Source organism: Lipotes vexillifer, unplaced genomic scaffold (genome assembly GCF_000442215.2).
Source record: "Lipotes vexillifer unplaced genomic scaffold, Lipotes_vexillifer_v1.1 scaffold382, whole genome shotgun sequence".
Taxonomy (NCBI): Eukaryota; Metazoa; Chordata; class Mammalia; order Artiodactyla; family Lipotidae; genus Lipotes; species Lipotes vexillifer.
Window position 1 is genome coordinate 6,196,694 of NW_006780611.1, and position 20,763 is coordinate 6,217,456.

The following is a 20,763-nucleotide window of genomic DNA, read 5'->3' on the forward strand; positions in this document are numbered from 1 at the left end:
CAGGAATCTCAGGCTGCGGTTAGGAACACAGTGACGTGTGTGGCCTGGACCCGGAATAAGCTCGGAGGGCGGAGGGACGCCTGCTCGGGGCTCCCGGGCCTGCAGGGCTCTGCACTGAGGCTGGGGGTTCCGTGGGTCCTGGGAAGCACTGCAGCTGGAGGCCGGCCGGGGCGTGTCGGCACCCTGACCTGTCAGCACTCCTCTGTGTGCCCAGCCTGAAATGCAAGTCTTCACCTGCCCCACGGGGGCTTGTGGCATCCCTGTACAAACTGAAAAGTGCTGTGCACCGCCATCGTTTTAAATGCCACCCACATCTGCTTTCGTGGGGAAACCACCTAAACCCCTGACCTGGGAAGCATCCTGTAGCCCATGCCCTGTAATCTGACCCAGGTCAGGAGCATTTCCTCCGTGGGTCCTGCAAGCTCATTCACGGCCTCCGAGCAAGGCCTGGGCACCGTGTCCTCAGTTTCCCCCTAGGGGATCGCCATCTGGATGACTAGGTGCACCCCCCGTGTGCATGCCATGCACGTGCCAACGGCAGCCCAAGAACACTACGTTTGCTTGTGACATTTCGCCGGTTATCTCTTCTAAGCCTGAAATTTTCTCTCTCCCTGGTCCCCAACCCCTCTCTTGTCTGTCTCTTCCCAGAGGGCATGAACTGCATGAACAAAGACCATGGCTGTGCCCACATCTGCCGGGAGGCGCCCAAAGGCGGGGTGGCTTGTGACTGCAGGCCCGGCTTTGACCTTGCCCACAACCAGAAGGACTGCACACGTAGGTAGATGGAGGCAAAGGGGTCACACGTTCCCACGCGTCTCCTGCCGTTGCTTTGTGGGGGGGTCTGTCTAGTCTGCTGGACATTGCCTGAGAAGGGCACTCAGTCCCCTGGCGGGAAGAGAAGGGCAGGGCCCCCCCACCGGAGGGGTCTGGGAGGCATGAGGGACAGGGGCCGTAAGCCCCAGGCTCGGGGTTTCCCTGGCATAGTACCGGTGACACAGCCCCAGACCTGGGCTGGACCTTATGCAGGGCCCTGTGTGACAGCCCTGCCACTGCTCATCGTAACCTCCTCCTTCCCCCGTGCCCCCGACCCGAGAGACCCATTGGCCCTGTGCTCGAGCTCTCCAGCAGGAACGGAGGGACTGTGGGTTCGCAGTGGGCCAGGGCAGCCCTTGGTAACAGAATAGTATAAAGAAGGCAAGGAGGGGACTTCCCTGGTGGCACAGTGGTTGAGAATCAGCCTGCCAATGTAGGGGACACGGGTTCGAGCCCTGGTCAGGGAAGATCCCACATGCCGCAGAGCAACTAAGCCCGCGTGCCACAACTACTGAGCCTGCGCTCTAGAGCCCATGCTCTGCAACAGGAGAGGCCACCGCAATGAGAAGCCCACGCACCGCAACAAAGAGTAGACCCCACTCACCGCAACTAGAAAAAGCCCACGCTCAGCAACGAAAACCCAATGCAGCCAATAAATAAATAAATAAATTTATTTTTTAAAAAAAAGAAGGCAAGGAGCTTGGTTCTGGGGGTGGTCCCAGCACAGGCTGTGCTGAGCTTATTTCCAGGATCAAAGACCAGAGCTCGTAGCCTAGCCCTGAAAGGCCCACTATAGACGATGATACCCTAGGAAATCTGGATTGAATGAGGCCTCTGGTCAAAGGTGCCATTTCAGGACCAGCTTGGAGGTCAGCCTTCAGGACGCAGGCATAATCCAGCCTCTTAATCTGGTCACTCGGCACTCCCCAGTAGGAATGGGAGCCAGCAAACGAAGTGAGACGGTGGCTGAACACACTCAGTCCTCAAAAGCTTCGAACGCAGTGCATCCTCCCAACACTGCGTGGGGAGTGGCAGGATGTGGCCTCTGCTCGCCGGGCAGCCAGGATGCCCAGATTGATGTGATGTTTGCTGTGTGTCTGAAAAGAGTGGAGGGTGGCTGGTGTGACTGCTGCCCGTCTCTGGCCAGAGACAAGCACTTCATACCAGGCCCACCTTCTGCTGCAGAAAAATGGTATGAAGGAGTCTGAGTCCAACTTCCAGGCTGGCCACTGAACCAGGACACAGACACTGACCAGCTCTCCTAAAGAAAATGGGCTTTCTTTCCATTCTGCATTCTGTGGAGAAGACAGCTGGCCTTTGCCAGCCCGTCGTCCTTAGTCATCGTGACTCTTCCAGTTCTCCCCCACCCTCCTCAGCCATCGAGATCTCGGGGACCCACATGCCTCAGACACAGTCCCTGTCACCAAGGGAGCTCGTGCTCCAGCCCCCACGCCTGATTCGTCTGTTCCCCAAGGTGAAGACACTTCCTCCTGCCCAGGTTGGTCCCAGATGCGGACCAGCCTTCCTCTTCTAGTCATTCCTGCGGGATCGCAGTGATCAATAGGTACGCTGTCACCAAGGGGAGGACCAATCAGGGACGCTGTTGACGGGGAAATGCCCGGTTCTAACCCAGGCCCTCCTGTCCTCTACGCCAGATGGATCCCTTTAGCTGCAGAGAAACCTCCTGCCACCTGGCAACCTTCAGAACAGAGAAAGAATAACTCCAGCTTCCCAGTCCTCCCCGTGGGGTAATCTGAGCTTCCTCAGGACACAGGCCAAGGACCAGCATATGTGGCGTGGGCAGGCTTGTTGACCGGCTCGGCCAGGAGGAAAGCACATTCCTTCAGTCAGCAAGCCTGGCTGACGCCCACCCTGGCCAAGCCCTGCACTAGGTGCCCGAGAGAGAGCTGTGGGCCCCCAGGAAGTGGCTGGGACTGACTGACTGGCTGCCTAATCCTATGATTCCGTGTGGGGCGAGTGCTACAAGTGCTACAAGGGGACGGTTTGCTCAGAGAGCATCTCCTGAGGGACCAGCCTGGTCTGAGAGGTCAGAGATAAGGAGAGCTCTGTGCACAGCCAAGACTCCCCCGCCCCACCCGGACAGAGAAGAGCTACGCCCGCGCCCCGAACTTTTGGTAAAGCAGGTAGAGTCCCACCCTCTCTGCTCAGTGGCTGTGTGGAGCCACTTGCTGCCCCTGCACACAAGGTGTGTGGAGAGTCCAGTACCCATCCTGGAGCCCAGGAGTGGGTGACTGCCCTGCAGCCCTCCTGCCGAGGGACGGCACCCCTGGCTGTCCACCCCGTCAGCTTTGGTTTCTTCCGTGTGGTTAACGTGGATTAGCGTAAAGTTAGCTCTGAGACTTCCCTCTAGCCCTTGAGCTCACTTGAGGCCCAGGAAATTCTAGATCTGGAGTTGGGTCGGGGGCTGAGGCCTGGCCTAGGCAGCCGCTGTGAACGAGCAGGACCACAGGGGACTCTGCCCAAACTTTCCTCCCTCCAGAGCCCAGGACTCACTCCAGGGCCAGAGGAGCTTTTCGCCATCCTTCTCTGGGTCTTTCTGGAGCTCAGGGCTCCAGTATTTACTTCCGTGTACGTGCTATAGGCTCTCTACGTGCTCACAGCTCGGCCCGTGTGGTCTGGGAGATGCACGCGGGCCTGCAGAGAGGGAGCGAGAAAGTGGCCCTCGCTCCGGTTGCCTCAGACAGGCCCGTGTCCTCCGTAGAGCCACTTGCAGGGTGCCGTCCATCTCCTGGAGCCCAAAGCCTGCAAAGAACTGTCCCCTCACTGGTCCACCCCTGCCCACCCTGAATGGGGCTTTTCTCAGTCCAGAAAGGCACGTGATATTCAGCCCAAGGTGGGGCTCTCCCCTCACCTGAGATCCGTGCTCAGTGGCAGCCCCCTGGGACCTTGGCTTCTCTGAGGCTCCTCCTGTGCAGAGAGATGAGAGACCCTGCCTCCAGGCTGCCGGGCACCCAGAAATGCTGAGAAGAGACCCTCCCACACAGAGGGGCCAGAGGGCTTGGTGGCAAAGCCCCAGCTGTTTCCTGAAACAGCTCTGCATGTCCTTGAAATGTCGCCCCAGAAGCTGGGTCCCTCCTTCGGACGGTCACGAGCTCCCTGTGGAAGAGGCAGCCCGCCAGCCGCTGGTCGCTGAGGACAGTGTCTGGGACAGTGAGTGGGAACCATTCTTGCGCCCTCCCCACCCGGCAGGGAGACCGCGTGTGGCCAGGTCGGCAGGGCCAGCGTCACTCAGGCTGGAAACCCCAGAGCCTCCGTGCTGTTCTCTGGGGGGAAGGAGGAGTACCTGGGAAACGCAGCTGCAGAACTCAGCTCTGAAACACCTGGAATCCTTCACCGGGGAGTTGCCACCAAGTGACCTCCCTCTGGCCCCAGCCCTGCTCACGGGTCACCTGATAAAACATCATTCGGGCTCTGCCAGTTGGGAATTTTCTGCCCCTCTGCCTGTGGCTAGTCTGAGATTTACTTCTGCATACCTGATCATCTTTAGGGTTTTCGAATAAATTCAGAGTGTAGATAGAATTCTGGACAAATGGGTAAGGTCTCCAGGAAGACACCCTGTCCTCAAGGCCCCGGTGTACCATTTGCATACAAATGACGGGCACCCTGTCACCTTACAGCGGAGTAAAGCAGGGGCAGCAAGAAGCCCTGCCATGGAGACCTTGGATCTCCTTTTGCGATATCCCTCACCCTGGGAAGAGAGAACAATGTGTATTCTTTTCAATCAACTTGAATTTCTCCTTTTACCTACTTCAGACGGGCTCCTGCTTGCTCAGCCCCCTTTTCAGCGACACGGGTTGCTGATGCTGTGAAACATTTTAAGATCCTGGGCTGAAGGGCAGCAGCTCCTCCAGGCCGTAGGCACTGCGCACTATGTAACACGTTTAAATAAAAGGTCATTTTCAAACCTGCATCTGAGATGACATTAATTTGCATATGTTCTGTCTGTTTGGACATTTCCTTGGGAGGATTAGGGCTTAGAGTGGATAGAGACTGAGGTGGCTGCTGGGACTTGGAGGGAATAGGCATCCGTGGGGACATCCTTCCACGTGCCCCAAGACGTGAGCAAAAGAAAGAAAGGTCTTCGAGAGCTAAGGAAATGAGCGCCACCCCTCACATGGGCCTGCCCCCTCCCACCGCCTTGAAGAGTATGCCTGGTATTAACAGACATTTGCCCCATCGGGACAGGCTATTGTAAAGTGTCTTTTGCAACCTAGGAAGGATAAAATTGTCTAGCTTATCCCTTTCTTCAACTAACACCATCTGAGTGCATCAGCTGTGTGCCAGCTCTGTTCGAAGCCCAGACGACCCAAAGTCCATTCTCTGTCCCACCCCAGTTCGCCTCTAGGGAGTGAGCGATTCCACCCAAGACCCCAGAGGGGCTGATGTCCAGGGAAATGTGTGCCTCTGCGCTGACTGTCTCATGTCCCCACTTTCCTCCCCCATCCCTTAAAGAAACAACCAACGGCGATAAACTAATCGTTTTTGTTGTCATTCTGTTTACATACACGTATGTACACTTTGGGCCTAACTAGTAACCTGTAACTATGGAAACGGAGGCTGCCAGCACAGCTGTGAGGACACGGACACAGGCCCCATGTGCGGCTGCCACCAGAAGTACGCCCTGCACTCAGACGGTCGGACATGCATCGGTGAGTAAGAGCTTTTGCCAAGCACCAACACTCTGCGCCGCCCTGCCCCCCGGGGTGCCCGTGTGGCCCGAAAGTGGCCACACCCCACTGCATCCTGGTTTCCAAGAAGGAAGCTTAGGGGGAAAAATAAAGGGAGCGCCCCACGATACTGATGGGGCTGGCGGGCGACCCCAAGGGGAGCTTTCTGTGAACACTTCCCAGGGTCACCCGTCCACCCAGACCAAGTGCCTCTGCTTTGTGTCACTGCGGGTTTTCTGAGGGGCCTCATCCTCCGCGTGCAGGTGGTTCCAGGCAGGTGATCTGTGGGGAGGAGGGTGGTGTGTGCGCCTTTGGAGCGCAGCTTCTGTTCCTGAAGCACAGGGGTTTCCTCCCCTAACGTGGAGACACACCGGAGACTCGGCCGGCCTGCATCACCACCTCCTTGGTGGTGTGAGCTGCCCACAGCATCTGGAAAACCAAGAGGTTTTCTCAGAAAACTGCTTTCAGTCTTGGTTGTCTAGAACACCAGGGGAGAGGGCTGGTGTGAATCCCGGGTCAGGTCTGGGTGTCTTTAACTGCTCTCCATTCCCGAGCTATGGGGCCTCTCGCCGGGCCTCCTCTCCCACCTAGAGCCCCTTCTTCTCGGGTGCCCCCTCCTGACACCCCTCGGGTGTCACCTCACCTGTTGCAAGAGTGTCAGTTTCAGTCTGTGTCACCTCCGTCCTCCTGGTCCTTAGTTCCAAGGGGAAGCTTGAGTATTTGTGATTATCTCAAGTTATAATCACTAGTAAGTTCTTTCCCCACTCAAAACTAAGCCTATTTTTTAACTGAGAAAAAGAGGAATTTCAAAGTTGGTGCCCAGAGTTCACCCTCCTCTTTCTCTTCAACACTGGCAAAGTTCAGCAACCCCCCGCAAGTCAGTTATCATATTCATTTTTTGTAAAAAGGCCCTGTTTTTTTATTATCGACTCAGAAGATATTTCTTGAGGGACTTTCAAGTAACAGAAAAGGGTTGGCAAGCAAGCAAAGCCGTGAAGCCCGGAGTCTGCTGTCACCTTCTGTCCCCCGTGGTTCTGCTCCCTTGTGCCCCCGGGGAGTCGGGCGGAGGGGCCGGGCCGGGCAGCAGCGGTCGCGTCCCAGTCCCGGGCTGTCGTCACAGGTGCTGCCTGCGTGGTTCTCCCTTCCTCTGTGTGGTCTCTCCTCTCAGACAGCCATTTTGGGTTTCATTTTATCTCATTCCTCCTGCTTTTCTGGTGATGGTCCCTGATTGCCTGTCTTGTCTGATAACTGACGTTCGTTAATGATTTTCAGAGCCAAAAGCCAAACCAAACCAAAGAACCAAAAAAAAAAAAAAAAAAAAAAAAAAAAAAAAAAATCAAAGCAGAACCCGGTCTCAGACCAGTGTCTCTATTGCAGCCTGATCCCATCTAGAACTCCCTCTCCCACCTCTCTCCCTGTCTCCACTGACCCCGGGGGCTCTCCCGGCCCGCCGGCCCCCTTCCTGTCTCGTCTGCTGGGGTCTCCCACAGCGTTTGCGTCTGCAGTGGAGCTGCCTCCTCCAGCCCCTGGACCAGCGCAAACAGCTGCTGGCCAGACACACGCCCAGCCTCGTCTAACACTTCTTGTCTTTGTGCACCTGGCTCATCCTCTCTTATTTTTTTATCCTTTAGTGTCTGCTGCACGTGAAGGTCCCTGCTTGGATCTGCTGTCTAACATAGCTTCCCTCACCCTGCCCCTTCCCCTCCCCTCTCCTTAGAAATCCTTTCCCAGACCCAGCTCCTGGGCCCTGGGCCGTTACTCCCTGCTGGCTCAGAGAACCTTTCATGTGCCTTTGCTCACTGCTCCCCGGGCTTCCCCGGGAGCGAGTGTCCCCACACATCTCCCACTGAGCAAAGAAACACGAGCCAGCTAACCTCACATGCTCCTGTACGGGGAACATGCCGGCAGCTCCCGGCCGCCCGGCCGGCTGTCTCTCTGTGCGCGCTCCTAAAACGGCCGCCCCTCTTTGCAGCCTCTCGTCGAGCACTTGAGTGTCTCGCTCCAGTCCTCCATAGACAAGCAGGCAACCAGCGCTGCCCAAATCGACCCCCTGGTTTCTCTGTGTCTATTCGGCTGGACCCACTGTTGAGTGTATGCGTGTTTGTCCCTCCGTATGTTTCGTTCTTAATTCTGCATGAGTGTTTGACACATTTTCACGCCCTTGAGACAGGGCGTCTGCTGTCCAGGCGCATCCATCACCGGACCCCACGGGTCCTGTCCCCCCTTGTCCTGGGCCTCGTCCTGGGCCTGCCTCTTCGGCCTGAGCCGGGGTGTCTGTAGCTGCCTGGGCCTCCGCGAGCTCCGCGGGGGTGCTGTCCACCTCTCCGGCCCTCCGCACGCGGGTCCTGTCTGCTCTGACCTCAGCCTCCTCCTGTGTCTGTTTGCAGATGGGCCCTGTGTCCCGCCCGTGTCCTCTCGTGGTCATAACCCTCTTCTGCCCCCCTCCCCCGCTCTGCCGCTTCTTCCCTCTGCCCTGAACACGCCGTCTGGAGGTTCCTGGGATTAGCCCCTTGGCGAGGACGCCGCGCTGGCCCGGCGTGCTGTGTTGGCTTTGTGTGCGCCACGCCAAGAGGCTGACTGTCTTGGGCCGCGGGAAGTGGGCTGTCATTAACCACCGGCTCCGTGTTTGTCCCTTACTTGTGTTTTAGAAAAGGATGAGGCTGCAATTGAGCGCTCTCAGTGCAATGCCACGTCAGTAGCTGATGTGGACAAGCGGGGGAAACGGCGGCTACTCATGGGTAACACTTTTCTTCCACTTCCTTTGTTGTACTTGCACCTTTGTTCGTGTGTGTGTGTGTGTGTGTGGTATGTGCTGGCGTGTGGGGTGTCTGTATGCATACTTGTATGTCAGACTATGAGAGCTGTGCTGGCGTGTGGGGTGAGCATGTGTGGGGGCTGTTTATCCGTGTGGTGTGCCCACGTGTGTGTGATCGTGTGTGCCGTGGGTGAGTGTGAGGGGCTCTGCTCCAGATGTGAACTCACTTTTTCCTTTTTAAGGTTTTTACCCTTCATCGAATACATGTATTTCTCTGTGTGTTTGTAGCAAAGAATCCAGAGCCAATGTCTAGTGGCTTCTGCGTGTAAGGAGATGTGCTCTGTAAATCCCCTCTACTCGCAGTAATGCCCACACGTGCAGTTAGGATTCCAGGGTCAGCAAAGCAACGCTGAGACGCAGAAGCAAAGTGGGTGTTAGTGTAGAACAGGGGTTCAGGCAGCACGTCCTTATCTGTCTCCTCGCCAGAGAGGAGCCACGTGCAGGGGGGAAAAAACTACATCTAGATGCGGGGGCAGCAGGGTCTCAGCGGTGTCCAGTCCACCCTGCTTGCTTTATAGTTGGGAAATCTGCTACCCAGAGAGGGGAGGACCGGTCAGGGTCACCTGGCAGCCCCTTCTGGCCCCAAAGCTCCCCAGTCCGTGAATGACCCCAGCCCAAGCCCAGTGGGCTGGCAGTCTCAGCCCACTTTTCCCCAGCCCGCCCCCCCTCGGGCCCCCACCCCCCTCGGGGGTCCATGTGATGTCAGCTGCGCTCTGAGCCCTGCCCTGGGCTGGATCCAGACTCTAGGGAAGCTTGCCCAGAAACACCGGGGGCCGCTCTGGGCGGCTGGAGGCCTGCTGGTGTGGCTGATCCCGGGCAGGGTGAGGAAAACGGAGAAAGTAACTGCTCTGCAACTGAGCTCGGTCTGCAGAACACAAGAGCCATCTGTCTCCACAATTCATTCGTTCCGCTGGCCCTCAGTCAGTGCCAGTTCTGGGGTTGCTGGCCCCTGGGTGGCACCAGCTGCCAGGCCTCTGGAGCACAGCTATCGGGTCACCTGGGATTGTCACGACCTTCTTTGTGTCATTCCTGTTAGGTCACACCAGCCTTGGGAGCTGTGAGGTCAGGTGGTGCATTTCTCACATCTCGGAGGAGGAAACTGAGACTCACTGGGGTGCCCTGGCTTGCCCAAGGTCACACGTAAGTTACCCTGCACAGCTGAGCTTAACCCAGAGGTCATGGCCACGCGGGCCATCTTAAGTGTTGGCGTCACAGGACCGTGGAGGTCAGAGCCTAAAGGTCCCAGAGAGGTCACTCAGTTTTGTGGTCCTCGTAGGGACCTCAAAGGAGCCCAGGAATCTAGGGAGGGGTCTGAGTGGGGCTGAGGGAGGGATGTGGCCTTGAGTGCCGGGGAGTAGGCTTGAGGTCTCCCCCAGTGAGGAAGCCGTGGGCTCTCCGACAGCTCTGTGAACCCCCGGTCCATGCTGGGCAGGACAGATATAGCCCTGTTCTCAGACGAGAGCGCTACAGGCCAGAGAGGCCAGAGGACTCACTCTGGGTACACAGGGACAAGCTCAGGCTAGAAGCCCGCTCTCTGCAAGTTCTCTGTACGAGGCTGTCTCATTGACTTGGGCCGTCTGGCTTGGCCTGGAAAGAGCTGGAAACCACGAAGGGGTGGGCTTAGAGGCTCCAGCAATCAGGCGTGTCCACTGCCCTGCACAAAAGGCTGAGTCAGTACTAAGGACTTTCTGAAGAGGGGGCTGGCAGCGGGTGATGGGAACCTACGAGCTGCTGGTGCTCTGAGGCCCAAGAGGACCCAGGCCCCTAGGCCTCACTTACAGGAGAGGTGGGCACTGCTGCCTGAGGCCAGAGCTCCAGAGCGGGACAGGACCAGAAACTGGGCCCCCAGGTGCCAGGCACCCTTCCCAGCAAGAGGATGGTGGCAGACGAGGGCTGAGCTGAGTTGGCATCAAGCAGGTGGGTGGGTACTTGCTTTTTCTAATTAGAGTTGGCAGAGAGAGTGGCTCAGAGCCAGACCCTGGTGCAGGGTCTGGGAGGTGAGGAGGGGGCACTGAGGACACAGGTCCCCTCACCCCGAGCTTGGGAGGCAGGGATGGGGGAGAGGATAGGGGGACCCAGTGCCAGGCACAGGAAGGGCCAGGGAGATGGGCGCTGATTGGCTGCCCCTGCATTCCCACCTCTCTGTCCCCACCCCCACCCCCTTAGAACCTGTCCTGCCCCACAGACAGAAGAGACCTCTCCCTCCTCTGGTCTCCTGACAACTCTCACAACAGGGGGACAGGGGCCGACGGCCAAGGCTGCACGCCTGGCACTAGGTCACTATCCTCAGAAGCTTCCAGGAAAGGCACTCTCTAGAGCATAGGTGAGCTCCCCCCTCAAGAGCTCATAACTCTTAGCACCCGTCCCCTCTGAGAGCAGCCCACGCGGTACACACTTAGGATCCTACTGGACTTCAAGCCCAAATGGTAGACCCCACGAGGCCTGGCTGCTCCCAGGCTCCATTAATAGAGGCAGGGGATGGAGATGAGGGAGGTGACCATGCCCATTCTGCCCTACTGGTCAGAGCACACCTGGCACATCACGTTCAGAGCCCGGCTGCCGTGTGCAGAGAGCAGCCTAGACGGAGTTGGGTCAGCATCGCCAGCCTGTGGAAGGGAGCACAGGCAGTTCATCCAGTGGATCCTGGGGCTGGTGGGCCGCTTGAGCCCTGTTTTAGGTCCTGGGGCGGGGGTGGGGTGGGTGGGGGGATGGGGGTAGAAGAGACAGAGGGGAAGGAGCTTGTTTTGTGCCCCAGGAACAGACGAGGAAGCCGAGACGCTGAGGAGTCCACAGCAGGGTCAGACATTGGGCTCCCCTGACTGCTGCACTGGCTAGCATGGGAGATCAAAGACAAGGGACTGTTGTGAGAGAAGTCTGGGGGCCCGAATGCCCCACAATGGTCTGCTGTGAGCAGAACCCGTCGTATTCATGGTACACGGCTCCATCGGAGCAGGGCACGTGTGCTGCAGTCACCTGGTGGCTGAGATGGCCTAGCAGGTGTCTTCCAGCCCTGAGGTGCCGATTATCTCCTGTGTGGCCGGAGCTGGTTTTTAGGGTTGGTCAGACAGGACTGAGAGAAAGGACTCCCTTCCCCCTCCGCAAGTGAGTGGGCGCAGGACAGCTCTTGCCAGCCCAGAGAGGCTCCGTGAGCACCCACCCATCCTCGCCACTCTCGGTGGTGACAACACCTCAGCAACAGACTTGTCCTGCAGGCCCAGGGTGAAAGCCCCTTCCGTGTCTCAGAGAGGGTAAGTGACCTACCTCCTCACTGCAGGCTGCTCGCCCCAATATCTCTTCCCCAAATGGAGATGGAGAATTGAGGTTTTATGTGCTTTTATAGGCTATTTGACCCAGAACTATTTCAGAAATATTTTGCACCCAGACTGCAGAGGTTACAAGTCCCTTAGATGTCTGCAAGTCGTTTAATTAGCAGTCTCACCTCTTAACACAGCCAAGAACCAGGATGTAAGCAAAAATCAGAGCTTCATACATAATGTGTGGGACCCTTTACCCACATTTGAGCCTCTCGGTTCCTTTCCGGGAACCTGCCTGCTTTTGTTTCCCCAAGCGCTAGCATTTTAGCTATGGGGTTCCAGGTTTTGAAACCCTAACCCAAGCGCTGACTGAACTCCGGCAGCGTCCCTCCCTCATTACGGCGCTGGCTGCTGGCCTGGGGCTCTCAGAGGCTCCCCTGAAGGGACAGGGCTCTGCAGCACCGTGGCCTGGGGCCATTCATGGCCAGGTGGCTCTGCCCCACTCTTGGGGTCTCAGTTGCACCCAGTAATTGCTGCTTCCAGCTACCCCCAGTCTCTGAGCACAGGCCAAGAACAGGTACAGTTATGTTTAAAGAGGCCTCAAGTATGTAACTGATTTGAGGGTTGGAGGGATAAATTTCACTTATCTGGCCAACTGACTTGTGTGAAGCATCTGAGTCCCCAGCTAAGTTTACCACAGGCCGCCTGGGACCCCGCTTACAGCAAGACTGATGAGACACCGTGAGTCAGACATGTCAGCTCCAGGTCTTAAATCGGCTCTGTTCCCACAAGTATGCTTGGGATAGATGCTGTGTTAGTTTCCTATTGCTGCTGTTAGCCAGTTACCGCAAGCTTAGTGCCTTCAAATAACACAAAGGTATTATCTCCTGTAGGTCAGAAATTTGACTTGGGGCTCACTGGGCTAAAGCCCAGGTGTCAGCACAGGCTGCGCTCTTTCTGGAAAAGCTCTAGGAACCACCCACATTCCTTCACTGGCGGCCGCTTCGTCCATCTTCAAAGCCCACAGCCCTGCACCTCTGACCCCACTTCCATCACCACGCCTCTTTCTCTGACCTCCCTCTTCCACCTCTCAGGATCCTTATGACCACATTGGGGCCCCCCAGATAATCCAGGGTAATCCCCCATCTCAACCACCTCAATTTAATCACATCTGCAAAGTCTTTTTTACCACGTAGGGTCACAGGGGATTAAGACATGGACATTTTAGGGGGCTGTTATTCTGCTGACCACAGATGGTTCAAACTTGGGCTGGGAAGAACCTTCCAGGTCATCTGGCTGCGGCGAGCTCCACTGAGACAGAGCCCACATCTGCTCTCTTCGCTTGATTCCTCAGGACCACCAATCTCCCAGCACAGGGCTAGAAGTGTGGGAGCGCTGGATGGTGCCCGAAACCCCGCCCCCGCCCCTTCGGTGGGCTTCCGGCGGCCCCTGCAGTCTCCCCAGCGCCCACTGCTCCCCAAGGCGGTCAGTACACTTTGGGTCACTCCCTCTGATTTCCAGTCAGCACCGCCAGTGTCTCCCCACAGCCCTGAGAGGCAGCTGTCCCCACTTTACAGACAAAGAAGCGAGGCCCTGAAAAGGGAAGAGACACAGCCCAGGCCACGCCATCAGTGAGCAGTAGTCTGGGCCGGGGTTCAAGGCCTGTGGACTCACTCCCAAGTGCAGGGCCCTAAGTCAGGAGAAGAGCAGGCCTGAGGCTCAGCATCCATTCCAGGTGGAATCGTCCCTCCTTAAAGCAGATTCACAGCCAGCCCGTTTGAAGGGTGCCCCCAAGCCCAGGAAAGCACAGGTTCCCGTGCTCGAGGCCCAGTGACCACAGCAATAGTTAACCTCTAGTCCCAGCTCCCTCTGGGTCTTGGATTGTCCCCAGTCCCACCTCCCAGCCACCTAGAGGGTTGGTGCTAAAGTAATTCCCATTTTACTGGTGAAGAAACTGAGGCACAGAAAGGTAGCTAGGAACTCCTCTCCCTGCACTCCCACGGCTGGCACCTCCCCACCTCCCTGCCCCTCTGCACCTCTGGGCAGGGAGCCCAGGTTCCCCTTCCATTGAATGGGTACAAAGCCATCATACGTTCCCTGGCTGGCCTCAGAAGACGGGGGTGTAAGCGGAAGGATGGGACAGGAAGGATGGCTGGGACCTGGCACACACATAAGACAGCACTCGGTAAGGGAGCTGTTGAGAGAGTTCCAGGATGGGGGCCAGAGGGGCTGGAGACCTGGAAGGCAAGGGGAGACAGGCAGAGTGCGGCAATGACAGTAACAATGGCTGGCGTTTGTGCGGCACAGACTAAACCCCATGCTGTCCCCAGCCTCATATAACCACACAGCCACCCTGAGGGGTCACTTCTCTTGACACTCACACTCCTCCCCAGCTCCCGGCTACTCTGTCCACTCAGGGGTCACCCGCCCACCACTTCTTTTCTGCAGCCACCAACTCTAGGGTCCCTGGGTGTCTCCTAATTTCACCAACCTGTGTCCCAGGCCACCTCGTCCAACCCCTAATTCCAGACCCGCACATTCAGTCACCGCCTGGAAGACACCCTCCACCTGTCCCTCAGGCCCCGTACACGCAGCCTGTCCCAGGCTTCCTGCATCAGTGAGTCGTGTCACCTGCCACCCTATACCCAGGTGCCATCTTTCATAGTTCTACCTGGCAAAGGTTTATCCAAACCTAACTGGACCTTCCCTGCCACCCCCATCCCAACTGCTCTCCCCTCGTCCACCAGCGCCCTGTTTTGTCACAAGTCTGGGACCCCCTGACTAGGGGCAGAGGTCAAGTTTGTGCCAGCTCTGATGGCCCCTGGGGACACAGTGCAGGGCCTTGCGCAGAGCAGGAGCTCAGGAAAAGCTGGTTGGCTCGGAGCAGGAACGAAGGCTTCCTGGAGGAGGTGCCCAGGGATGAGTAGGGCCTCACTGCTCACTCTTCACGCAGGCAGGTGTCTGGCGAGGAGAGAAAGGGCGGGGCCTAGAGCCTGGATGAGCCTGGCAATGGGAAGGGTAGATCTGAGGCAAGGGGGGTGACAACACAGGGCAATTCCCCAGGTCAGGCTCAGCAGGAGGGCCAGCTGGAGGGAGAGGGCGCGTGAACCTTGCGGCCCGGGGAAGGCCCCTTCCCCTCCAGGCACAGCCTCCCTGCTAACAGGGCTGAGCCCAGGCACTGAGCTCGTGTTCCGCAAGAACCGGGGTGGTCAGACTTCACCCCTGTCACTGAACTGATCCCACGGTGCGGCTGGTCTCTGGTCAGCTGGGGTCCCCGGCTGAGGCTCTGAGCTCCTGTCCTCAGTTTAGTCACGCACACGTCCTCAGTCTCTCTCTCTCTCACACACGCACCATGGGCTGGTGGAAGGAGGTGGGACCTGATGACTTAGCTGTGTCGGGGGGTCGAACGTGGGGGAGAGGGAGGGTGCCAGGCAGGGCTTATCAGAGAAAAGGAGGGGAGGCAGGGCACTGGCTGGCCCCGGGTGGGGGGACCGAGGCTCAGAGAGGATGGGGCTCACCCACAGCCCCCCTGTGAGTTTGGCAGAACCAGGGATCCTGGCACCTGGGCCCTGGCTCTCTGGGGCTCAAGATGAAGGCCAGCTGGAGGGAGAGGGCGCGTGAACCTTGCGGCCCGGGGAAGGCCCCTTCCCCTCCAGGCACAGCCTCCCTGCTAACAGGGCTGAGCCCAGGCACTGAGCTCGTGTTCCGCAAGAACCGGGGTGGTCAGACTTCCCCCCTGTCACTGAACTGATCCCACGGTGCGGCTGGTCTCTGGTCAGCTGGGGTCCCCGGCTGAGGCTCTGAGCTCCTGTCCTCAGTTTAGTCACGCACACGTCCTCAGTCTCTCTCTCTCTCACACACGCACCATGGGCTGGTGGAAGGAGGTGGGACCTGATGACTTAGCTGTGTCGGGGGGTCGAACGTGGGGGAGAGGGAGGGTGCCAGGCAGGGCTTATCAGAGAAAAGGAGGGGAGGCAGGGCACTGGCTGGCCCCGGGTGGGGGGACCGAGGCTCAGAGAGGATGGGGCTCACCCACAGCCCCCCTGTGAGTTTGGCAGAACCAGGGATCCTGGCACCTGGGCCCTGGCTCTCTGGGAACCAAGTGTGGCTAGAGGGAGCAGTCCAGCCCCTGTCCTCAGAAGGCGCAGAGCAGCCAGCCAGAAGTCCTTGGCTTCCTTTGGAGCCTGAGGCCTTAGAGCTTTTGCCTCCATCTGGGCCTCAGACGAAATCTGAGTCTGATTCTAGCCGGTCTGTAGGCTCATCTCATCAAGTGTGAAAGCCGTGGGAGACTTCACCTCCACAGGCAGCTGACATACAGCACGCTTCTGAATGCCACTTTCCCAGCCCCCAGAAATGAGAGTGGGGCAAGGGCAGGGTCCCGGGAGGGGTGGGTGTGGGCACGCCCTCCCCGAGACCCTGAGGGCGGCTTCTGTGAGGTGGGACTGCAGGTGGAGGGGGTCCCTGCAGCTGTGTGGGCAGTGGGCTCAGAGCGCACCTACCGGGAAGCGTGGGCTGGGACACACCTGAGCCCTAAGCACTCCTTCCAGGCCTGACTCATCTACGAGACCGTGTTCCCCAGCCACCCCACCCCGTCCGCCGGTCCCCTCTCCTCTGTCCTGCTTTAACTCTTTCATTGAGGATTTGGTCCACGTGGGTCCCCAGTCCCTTCAGGGATATACCTCAGTGTCCCTGGCTGCCTGATCGCCCCTCCCCATGCCCACTTCCTGATGTTTTTGCTGGTCAGCGTGGCTCCCCTGCCCAGCCACACTCAGGGGGGCCCTGGAGTGGTAATATTGATTGTCCACCAGGGCCACGAATGGAAGGCACCCCAAAGAGGCCAAGGCACCTCTTTTTTTCTCAGTACAGTTTTCAGAGGAGCCCCAGAGTATAGAAACAGATGACAATGACCAAGCGCCTCGGTACCCCTGCCCACTGGTTCCCGTCCCACCCACCTGGGTAGGGCCTGCCCCTCAAGCCCACGCTTGCCTCCATGTGGGTGTCTCTAGCTGGCTCCAGCCAAGGGCAGGCCAGGTGGCGGCCGCTGACTGTTGACCAACGCGTAGCCAGAGCTCAGGGCTTTCCGTGGCGGGATTTCCTGGTCTGTCCCAAGGAAGTTGGGGTGGTTTGGGGTTGCTCAGCCAGGCTGTATCTTTCTTTTAAGAACTGTGTGTTTGTCCTCAGAGCAGGGACACTTGATGGGAGTTGCGCTAACCGTGACTCCTCTTTCTGGTTTGTGCTCCTGGCTCAGGCTCTGGAGCCAGACCTGGGCTCTGCGCCCCCATCACCGCACTTACGTCTCTGAGCCTCGGCTTTCTCTTTTGCACAAAGAGGGCTGTAGTCCCTACTCTGAAGCAGGCTGGTGAGACCCTTGGCATGCGGCACCTGGCCGTGTGTGTGGCACGCGCCAGGTGCTCGGTCACATCCCGTTCTTCCCCTGGCCGTTAGCATTTTACTGCCAGCAAGGAATACAGCCTCGAGATGGCGAGGCCCAGGCAGTGAGGCGGGAAGCCCAGGGCCTGCCTGACCTTGGTCAGGTCGTAGGTGGGCTGATGCAGTCAGAAGGGGGACCTGGAGAACGAGAAGGGTGAATAAGCACCTCTCAGAGGCCAGCCAGGTACCCAGAATCTGGACCCATCCAGGAGGCCCGCCCAGCTCACAGACTGGAACTGTGGAAAGAAAGGGCAGATGCAGACCCCAAGGGCCAGCTTCGCTCTACCCTGCCCCCGGCCCTGGCCCCAAGAAGTCACGGGGTGGGGAGGCGTGGGGGGCATTCACCAGGGCTGCAGGCCCCACCCGGAAGCAGGGAGCTTTGTGCACGGGGGCTGGGTCCTGTCTTCCTCCGCCCCAGGCTGTCATCTCACCTGTCCTTCCCCCTGTCCCGTGTCCCTGGGGCAGCCATCAGGAACCTGGAACGAGGCTTCCCCTCTGTTGAGCAGCCTTGGGGCTAAGTGTTTGTGTGCCTAGACATATTCAGTGTTCCCAGGACCTGCAAGGGTGTCATTCAGTGTTTCGGATGAGGAAACTGAGGCCCAGGGAGGTGAGTGGCTGGCCCAGCTCCACACCATCCTGCCCTACCCCCGCAGCGCAGCGCACTCCCTCCAGGGCAGGGGGGCTGGTGACGGGCCTGTCTCCCCGCACTTTGCCCAGGGCTGGCGCTAAGAGCTCGGAGAGTGTTGGCAGCTGTTGGTGGGTGTTCTGGGGAGAAGGGTCTAACACCCAAACCTCCCCACTCACACACCGCTCGAGGGGTGGCGTAGCACCAAGGAAAGGTCACCGGCCAGGTGACCTTTCTCAGGCTGCTTCTGCCCACCAAGCCTCCTGCACCTCCTGTGGAACGGGTATGTGATGCTGTGCCCGTGCTCCTGAGGATGGCCTCACGGGAGAGGCTGCCTGCAGCCCCCCTGTCTGCCCTCAGCACCCCTCCACTTAAGTGTCAGAGTAAAGACAAGAGACAGAGGCCGGGGATGAGGCTTGCTGCCGGGGCCCTGCTCTGCCGCCTGCTTCAGTATAAAACCTCCGTGTCCCTCTGGGCCATTCGAGATTCCCCCAGAGCATACAAAGAAACCTCCCCCCCAGGGTCAGCTCACCTCTCCCCTGCAGCTCTCACCGCAGACCACAGGGCACCGTCCTCAGGTCCGGGAGGTTCTGCTCTCCGAGCACTAGTGTGAAAACAGCCCTCACCGGGCAGGCCCGTGACAAGGCCTTGCCCTGAAATCCCAAGCTCCCTGGTGTCTGCAGGAGACAGCTCTCCGGACAGCGAGCGGCCCTGCGCAGGGCCCAGTTCCCCGGCAGGCGGAGCCCCGAGGGCTGGCGTGGACCCACTGGCCTGTTACCTCCTCATGGCCGGGCTGCAGTCAGCACAGAGCCGAGGGGAACTCACAGTCACCGGGCCGCGTGCTCCAAGGCCAGGCCAGCCCCTCGAGGACTGTGAGATGAAGTGGCCTCAGGCGGAGGGCGGGGCTCCAGGTGGGGCCTGGCGAGGCCTCTTTTCCTACTTGCCCTCACGCTAAGGCTTGGGAGCCCCCTGCTCGTCGGGCTGCAGTCCTGGCCTCCACGACCACCTGCCCCCAGCCACCTCCTCCGCCCAGGGCCACCACACGCACTGTCACCATCCCAGCGGCCACCAGCCTGCACCCCAGGGCCCAGCTCCACCCAGAGGCCCAGGCGCTCTGGGGTGGCTTTGTCCAGCACCATGGGTTAGAGCGCCCCCTGCAGGTGGTGCTCAGGAGCGGACGCGACCAAGGTGGAGCAGGGGCTTCTGGGCAGACGTGGAGAGGCGGGGACGCAGAGGCAGGGTGGATGGGAGCAGGGCGCGGGCACGCGGCAGGCTGGCCGGGTGGCCGGGGAAGCCACTTTTGTCGGCCTGACTCTCCTCACTTTCCAGAGGGACCCCCTGAGGAAGATGGACCTCACTGTGGGGCTCGGTGAGGGACTCAAGCCTGCGGGCAGTGCTCATGACGGGCTACAGGGTGATCCAGAGGTCAGGGGGCCAGCATGTAGAGACTGGGCAGCCGGGGAGACCAGGGCCACTGTGTAAGGGCCTTGCCAGGGAGCGTGGCCTTTATCCCAAAGTGATGGGAATCCTAGAAGGCTCAGGAATCAACTGAGGGGAAAGGGTCAGAGGTCAGGGAGTCCATGGTTGGGCCAGGAGAGCCGGTAGCCGACCCCTCTTCGCAGCAGGCTCCAGGTGATCTTGGCGGCAGAAAGGCAGGTGGACCGGCCCCTACTGAGGTCTGATAGATCTCGGCAGGGGCTTCGGGCTACTCCTGCCACCAGGGTGACGCCATCAAGGGGCAGGGCAGACCTTGGGCTCGCGGGGTCTCTGTAGGTCGCTGCGCCCACACCTGGCCCACCGCTCAGAGCCTCTGGGGGCGGGGCCAGAAACCTGCACGGTCGACAAGCTTCAGGTGGAAGACCCTTTGCCCAAAGTCCCACAGCTTGTCGGGAGCTGAGTGTGGCACTTGGGCCTCTGGACCCATGTCTCACCGCAGGCGGCTCACCGCAGGCGGCTTACCGCAGGTGGCTCACCGCAGGCGGCTCACCGCAGGCGCCCTGTGGTCAGCGTGTCGTGCTATTTGCAGACGGTCTCCGAGGCCTGAGCTCCCACCCTCTCGCCCTTCAGTCCAGCCCACCTCCACCTCAACGTCACCTTCCAGTGCCCGTGACTGTGGCTGCTGCTGGTAGACTCATGGTCCCCTGTGCTGTCGGGTTCATCTCCGACACCATCCCCCACCAGGCCCGGCAGGGAACAGGGGCTCGGTCACCTCGCATCCTCTCATTCTTCACGGGGCCTCCAGAGTCCTGTTCTTTCATCTGCTGATTCAGCAGAAATCAGGCCCCTCGCCGTGCCGGTCCTGCACTGGGTGCTGGGCACTGGGGTCACCTGGAGAGTGAGTAGTCACTGGGGGAGACCACCGCCCAGATGCAAGCCCAGGGCCTGGGGGAGCCGGGGTGGGGCCAGGAGAGCTCGGGAGGGGCCTCCTGAGTCGTGACAAAGGCGGGAGGCTGGGCCATGGCAGCCACCCTGCTCGGGGCAGGTGGGCTGAGCGCTGGGGGTGAGCCCGGGGATAAACCACTAACCCCTGAGGCCTGGGTCGGTGTCGGGTTCATCTCCAGCTCCTCTCTCATGGCCACCCAGCACCAAAGGAGTCGATCCCAGACTGTTGGTTGGACAGAGGAGGGAACCATCCGCTGCCCCGCTAGGCTGAGACCTCCAGAGACCAGGGACTGGGTGTGAGGCACGTCTTCCCATCGCAGAGCAGGGGTCAGGTGAATCAGCAGCTGACTTTAGGTACTGAGGCTCCACAGGCGGAGGTTCTAAGGGTGGCACCGGGAGTGAGCGTGCGGTCACCACTATGACAGTTCACCGAGCACCGTCACATGCGCACCTTGTCTGGGCCTTGCAAAGACCAGGTGGCAGATGTTACATCTCCACAACATGCAGCCAGAAGCTCAGGCTCTGAGACGTGAAGGGACTTGCCCGAGCTTGCGGGGCCAGCATTCCGAGCAGTGTTTTCTGCCCCTGTAGCTCCTGTGTCAGCCACTACACTGTGACTGAGACTGTCCTTCAGGCCGGACCTGGCCCCAGACCTAGGGTGGTGCAAGCACCCAGCGCCAACTCAAGGGGCGTCCTGCTGCCGGGCTGCACGGCAGGTCCTGCTGAGTGGCTGCCCCTGCCACCGCTCCCCTCCCC

General features: G+C 59.3%; 1 protein-coding gene across 1 annotated transcript in view; it reads left to right on the top strand.

Moving 5' to 3' along the window:
* SCUBE1 (signal peptide, CUB domain and EGF like domain containing 1) overlaps positions 1 to 20,763 on the top strand; it is a 137,222-nt gene that overhangs the window by 70,678 nt on the left and 45,781 nt on the right. Inside the window, exons 5-6 of the mRNA XM_007453933.1 lie at positions 649 to 774; positions 5,367 to 5,483. Coding sequence (XP_007453995.1) covers positions 649 to 774; positions 5,367 to 5,483 — 243 coding nt within the window. The remainder of the gene's footprint in view (positions 1 to 648; positions 775 to 5,366; positions 5,484 to 20,763) is intronic.